We start from the raw sequence: 7,168 nt of genomic DNA on the forward strand, positions 1-7,168 counted from the left end.
GTGGATTGTGTATTATTAAAACTCATTTTTAAAATTAACCCAAAAAAATTGTATCAAATGGATGACTTGAGTTGAGTAAGAAAATGAGATATGAAAGTCCACATACAAGGTTCACTATTTTGAAAACAATTTTGCCAAGGAATTTCTTTAAAGAGCCTTTTTGCTTACTTTCAAACAAATTTTCTAGGAAATTTCTTTACGAAGGTTCACATACAAGGTTCACTATTTTGAAAACAATTTTGCCAAAGAATTTCTTTAAAGAGCTTTTTTGCTTACTTTAAAAACAAATTTTTCAAGGAATTTATTTAAAGAGGGAGATGTGTAATTCATTCAATTCTTAATATAAAATTAATATATAATATTAAAAAATATTCATAATAATAATAATAAATCAATGTTGGTCATCAATAAAATATTTTAATATGCAAAATTAAGTAATATTAATATATACTTAAAAATACAGTAATAACAAAAAAACCATTTTACTTTGGATAATATAGTCTATATATAAAATGTCTCAAATGCACATGTTATGTAAAATAATTTACCATCAATTATGTATATATTATATATTATTTAAAAAAAGTAAGGTATTAGGGTTAAAATTAAGTTTGAAGTAGTTTGGTTTTTTTTTTGAAGTATTTTTTTGGGTCGATTTTCCTTGAAATCCAACTAGATTTTTTGGATTTCTATGTAGCATTTAAAATACAATTTAAACAATAAAAAAATTACACATTATATATATATATATATATATAAAGTATTCATTGAGATCTATAAAAAATGATATAGATGTAAATTATTTTCCAAATTTAACACTCAAAATTTTCTTGGAAATAAAAATATTTGATCTTCTTTAATATGAAATCCATACTTAAAATAAATCTATATTAATAAATACATAAACCAAATAAATATACTAAATTTAACTCTATCTATATATTCAAATTATATTTAATATTTTTAATTCCATTTAAAAAATTATATTTAATATTTTTAACTCAATTTTTTAAATGAAGATTAATTCTCTATGCTATTTCGAAATGTTCATATTTTATAATGGTTATTAACCCATCAATTAATGGTACATGTTACAATTTCGAAATATTCATATTTTATAATGGTTATTAACCCATCAATTAATGGTACATGTTACACCGCATTCCAAATAATAAAATTCATGCTAAATAATAAAATTTATTTATTTATCAAATATCTAAATAAAAAGTTTTCATTTGATATTTTAAAGTTTTTCCCAATTTATTATAATAATTAATTATTTTTAATTTTTTTATAAAAAAATTAAGCCAAACAAAAAAAACTATTTTATAATCAAAAAATTGATCACTGAATCCAATCACATATTTTAAAAAACTAGCTATTTGTGCTGCCCCACGAATAGGCAAACCAGCAGTTAGGAAACTCAAAATATGACCAAATTTGTTTAGATTGCCCAACCAAGCAACTAGGAGATACTGAGAATTTTTAAAAAGATATATAATAATTTGTAAGAAGGTTAAAAAAAAAAAATTGAAATTTTGGAAAAAAGGTTAAAGAGGTGGGGAAACTGTTAAATTTGATAGATGAATTTATTTTAAAATTCTAAACTCTTCATATTCGACAAAAGCTTCTTCAACTCTTTAAATTAGAACTTTCCCCATAAAAAAATTAATATGCCAATATAGGTCTTTTACTATGCCAATATAGATCAACCATATAGATATAGTGGCTCAAGGTGTTTAGCATTTAAATATTGTTATATAAAATAATTATTATTTTAATGATTTATATGTAAATTTTTCAGAATTTAAATTTGGTTATCAATATTGACGTATTAATTATTAATTTAATTTAATTAATAAAAAATTAATTTTCATTAAATTTCTAGAATATTTTTAGTACTAATTGCATATCAATATACTTAAAATTAGTTATGTTTTATTTTATCATTTTAACTAAATTAATTAACTAAAAAATATTATATAAATATGAATTATGGTTTTTTGGACATGTGGTATTAGTAAATCATAATAAAAACGCATATTATTATAACAAAACATCTTTACATGTTAAGAATCTATAATAAAATGAAGTGAATCTCCATAATTAAGAATATTATTATATATTTATACCAACTATTTCATTTATATAACTATAATAGTAAATATTTATCAACCATTTCATTTATTATAATAATAATTATCTCATCTAATTTAATTTTAATATTTATTTTAACATAATTACTCTTCCATAGGAATCTTATACCCAGTTTGTTGCCTCTGAAAAGTCATTCTCACATTCAACGTAAATATTCTTTGACATATTTACCCTCCATGGAAAATATTCAAGAATATGAATCTTATGCTTATTCTCTCATTCAACACACATATATATATATAATACAATTATATGCTTATTCTCTCATTCAACACACATATATATATATATATAATACAATTAAATGATTTAATTTGATTATAATTTTCAATTTATATATAATATAATTAGTTTGAAACATATTCACGACCAGCGACTGAAAATATTCATGTATTTCAAGAACATGGATCTTGTGCCTACTTTCTTGCTTATGGGTTGTAGGGTCACTTAAGGAAAACTATTTTTAAGGAATTATTTTAACGTAGAATTCTTATTTTAAACGATTTTTTTAATTGTAAATTAGATAAACGACTATTTAATTAAGAATATGAATTGATATGAATTTTTATTTTCATAGTAATTTTTTTTAACAAAAATATTAATAATATATTAAAAGGGTGTGAAATTTCATATTTATTATATATTAATTTAAAAATATATAAAATTGGAAAATATTATTTTAATATAAAAACTGTTATTAAAGTCAAATAATTTTGAAGAGAAAGATTAAGAAAAATATTATTCCCAAAAAATATTTTAATTTTAAAAATTAATGTTAATGCCGATTAACTATTAATTGTTTTAATTTTTTTTTTTATATATATATATATGTTAAGATTAGCTTGTGTGTTTGCATGTTTGTAATTTACGGGTGGAAGTTGGAATCATTGCATAAATTCGAAGTTCCGTTGAAAGGCTCTGTATCATAAATATATGTTTGAAAATAATTTTGTAATTTTCAAATAACAATAACTTTATTACACTCCACACACTCCACTTGTACAATAATAACAAACCTTTTTGTTATGTATAATGTGCCCAGGCTTTACAAAACCCTTCCCCCTAGCCACCCCTTATTTTACACTATTAGATAGTAAGTATATCATAGTAACAAAGATAATCTTGTGTCATTTATATATATATGGTAAAAAAGAGATAAAATTTTTATCTTATTATTATTATTTTTTTAGGCTAAGGTGTTGTTCTCTTTTTTCTATTACTTCAAATCAAAATATACATCAAAAGTAAGGTTGCCTTCAACTCGCCTTTTTGGGGAAACCGAGTATTTAAGCCACCTAAAGTTCTTAATAGCCGACCAAAAATAAAAGATCCATAGTCTGATTATCCAAGCTAAATACACTAGACAGTCTTTAAGGTTTTTAATCCTACTTGCTTGCATATAACGATTTTCTACTTCTAATATTTGAAACAAACTGAAATTATCTATACTATGCAGTTTCATCAACAGTAATACATATCTATAATTAATCAGCTTCTGCCTTTGGACGCTGGGTAGCCTCCTTGTTTGCATTCTGATTTCCTTCCTTTATCAGTTGCTGGATCTCCTCCAGCTTCTTTTCCTGCATCTCCAAGGTAATCTGAATAATTCTGAGCTCCCTCCTCAGGTTGGGAACTCCTTGCGCAAGTTCAGCCATCTCTGTTGCAGCTTGCTCTAGAGCTTTAGCCAGCAATCTTTTCATCACCGAGTATATATGTAAGGACTGTTTAAATAAGGACATTCTACCCCTAGTGTTACCAGGGTCGTGGAGAAGGAACTCCCAATCCTCCATCTCGGAGTCGGACTGAGCTTGAATGGCGTCTTCCTCCATATTCTGGATAATTCTTCTAATTCTTGGGTTCATGTTCTGGTTATATGCCTTCTCTGCTTGCTGAATTTTCCTATCCAGCGACCGGCTTGTCTTTTTGCCCGGTCTCCCCCTCTTCCCTCATCCTCCTCCCCTTTCTCCTTGGTATCTGCTCGTTCCTATGCCTCTCGTGCTGCTCGGTTCCATCCCACTTCCCGCATGTCTTCTTCCCCTCTGTCTGCCGCTCTGCCTTACCCTTCCTCCCTGTTGTCCTAGCTGCTCGTCGCTGGTTCTCCCAGCTTTCTACCGTTCAGCTTCGCTCCTTATCCCGCTTGCACTTATCTTGCCGGTCCTCTTCCTCCTCAGAATCATCGTAAATTTCATATATCTCCTCAACTGTCTCTTCCTTCGCTACCACCTTGCCTTTTCTGTCCCTGTCTCTGCGTTCCTCGGCTTCCATTTCTTCTGCTACCCTTGCTATCTTCCTGGTTTCCATGGTGACCTCAGTACGTTTTCGGCGCAGCTTCTCTCTGTAACAGCTCTCCACCACCTTACCTCTCCTCGCTCTCTGAGTTCCTAAGCAATTTTCTCGTTGTCGAATCCTTTGTTGCTGCCCATTTATAATCCTTCTTACTCTAATCCGCTTACCTGTCAACTTGGCCTTCCGCTGCCACCTGTTGCTTTGCCCTCTGCCTTTCCTATCAATTATTCGTCTTCCCTCATTTCCATTTATGGATTCTGACATACCTCTTTTTCCTCCTCTCCGATCACTTGCGTTAATTGCCTTGCTGCAAGGTGGTTTCTTCATTCATGTCGTCGCACACTTCTGCTGTACTACAGCATGCCTGTCCATTATATCCTTTCTCCGCCTTATCTGACATTCATTAAATGTCTGGGCTTGCCGATCCATCTCACCTGCCCGTCGCACGAGTACTATGATTCTCGTTTGTTGCTTGCTCATTATTTTCATTCGTTGCTTGTTCATGGTCATAATTAATAATACTGGCCAGTTCCTCCCACTCTCTGTTGGGCCGCAACGTTCTCCACTGATTGTCAATCTTGCCGTTTCGACCCTTGCAACCCCAATTCGCAAGGAAATCTGTCGCTCGATTTCCATTCCTTTTCACATGATTGAAGATTTTATAGTCAATTCTTTTTAGAAGATCCGCTATTTCTTGAACGATCCCTGCCGTTCGCCAACTATTTGTGACCTGCTCCCAATTCTTCCCGTTATTCAGTTTCTTTAGGATTTCAATTGCAATCTGGGAATCTCCTTCTATTTCCAGGTTTCTATAGCCGTTTCGAATCGCAATTCTCAAACCTTGGTGAATCGCCCATAATTCGGCCTCATTGTTTGTCATCTCGCCACCCCACTCTGCATAGATCCATCTGGTGTTTCTCTGACTGTCTCGGAAGATTCCTCCGAATCCGGCATTACCTGGGTTCCTTTATTTTGTTATTATAATTATAAATATAAAGGAATAATATTTATGTAGTTTTATGGCTTATAAATCGATTAAATTAAAAATGGAGAAATGAAATGTTTTTTATTAAAATTAAAATTATATGAATAGTTTTTTTGTTTGTTGTTTGTTGTTTTTGGTAAGGTGAACTATATTATTACAAAATCAAAAATTTTACATCAAAATCATTACTTTTTAGTCTTTCATTAGGGAGACCAAACCATACTCAAAATTTGACTCTTCATAGGATCATAAGCAACAAGTAGTACCTATCATATCCTAGCTTACACATAAAAAAACAATAATTTGTTATACCTTATCATCTTCATGAACACAAAATGGACTAGTCTCAAAACCAACATAACCAAACATCATAAAATTAGAGAGTTAGGTTAGAGTCTGAGCCATCCACCAGAATAGGGTCTACTAGTGTAACGGGGGATCTAGGGGTTACTAGAAGAATCCCAAGGTGCTTTTGTATCCATGCTAGCCTTTGTTCAATTGCATCCAGTATACAATCATAATGCCTGGGGTGACCATGCATGTGATCCAACATTTGTATCAAATCCCTTCTTGCTTCTTCATTGTTAAAAAGTGTTTGTCTCAGAAGATATTTCATTTTCCAATAGAGGTTGGTTACATGCATGTACTCATTGCCTCTACTCCTCATATGCTCTATATCTGGAATCTAGCTTTCCCATTGTGCTCTCACTTTTACATCAGAAAGGGAGGTTTGTTGAGAGGATTTTTCCTTTTCTAATCTCGATAGCTCCTCTTGCACATGAGGTTAAATGTGTTCATGGTATCTAGTTGCAAACCTAGTAGCTCTATTCTGAAGTTGAGAGTTACCACGGTGAGCTTGTTCCTCATAATAATTTGAGCCTCTCCTGGGTCTTCCTCTCTCATGGGGCATTGTGAGAATTACTTCTATCCTCTGGTCCAACCAAGATTTTCTGTATTGATATTTTTTACTTATGTTCAACCACAAATAGAGATTTCGCCAACTCGTCCACACAAAAACCAACCACCAATGATTGGTGTTGTTTATGGCCCAGATGAACTCAAGAGTATTAACCTTCTTCACCTACCCCAAAGAGGTCCTTTGTTTACTTCCCTTATACTCCTCCTCCCTGTACCCATTATTCCCCTTCACCAAACCAGTGTTTCCGACTGGATTGAATCTACCATCCTCGGAGTGTATAAATTCCTTTTAGATTCAAACTTCTAATTGTAATTTACTAAAACAATAAACTTGAATCTATTCTACTCATCAACGGAAATAATTAAACGATCATGAAATCATGAAGCATACAAGAGAAATAATTCAATCAACACATTACACAATGATTTCATGGGGAAAGCCACAACTAAAAACACTTTCTATTTGTATATTTCATTAGTAAAAAACTATGAGAAGATTACAATGCTTTTCTCAAGCCAAGCAACATTTGCACTATCTCTATCTGTCTCACTACTTCCTAGATAAGCCCAGTCCAATACCTAACCAAATTTTGGCTTGCCCAAGTCCATATTTCGTTGCATTGTTTCCTTGGGAATTATCCCCCTATTAATTAGGGGAATTCCTTAATATGAATTGCGTAATCTTCATAGGCTTTCCTCTAACTGCATGCACCACCTATACAATTCAAATGATTATACAATTGATAGCACATTGTCTATGAACTCCAATATCAACTAGGTAACTCTCAAATCTGACATGCATGAGTTATTTATGAGTGAATC

At 31.1% G+C, this 7,168-nt stretch overlaps 1 protein-coding gene across 1 annotated transcript; it reads right to left on the reverse strand.

Moving 5' to 3' along the window:
• Positions 1-4,873: 4,873 nt before the first annotated feature.
• On the reverse strand, positions 4,874-5,323 carry LOC149240219 (uncharacterized). Its single transcript, XM_089370111.1, has one exon. It carries the CDS (start codon positions 5,321-5,323, stop codon positions 4,874-4,876), a length of 450 nt encoding a protein of 149 aa, XP_089226237.1.
• Positions 5,324-7,168: the final 1,845 nt, after the last annotated feature.

The sequence above is a fragment of the Pinus tabuliformis genome, chromosome 8 (assembly GCF_031772625.1).
Source record: "Pinus tabuliformis cultivar Carrire ecotype Pingquan chromosome 8, CPIR1, whole genome shotgun sequence".
Classification (NCBI taxonomy): Eukaryota; Viridiplantae; Streptophyta; class Pinopsida; order Pinales; family Pinaceae; genus Pinus; species Pinus tabuliformis.

What these genes read in the sequence shown, in the direction of transcription:
- LOC149240219 (XM_089370111.1), bottom strand. Translation starts at nt 5,323, where the DNA reads ATGACAAACAATGAGGCCGAATTATGGGCGATTCACCAAGGTTTGAGA.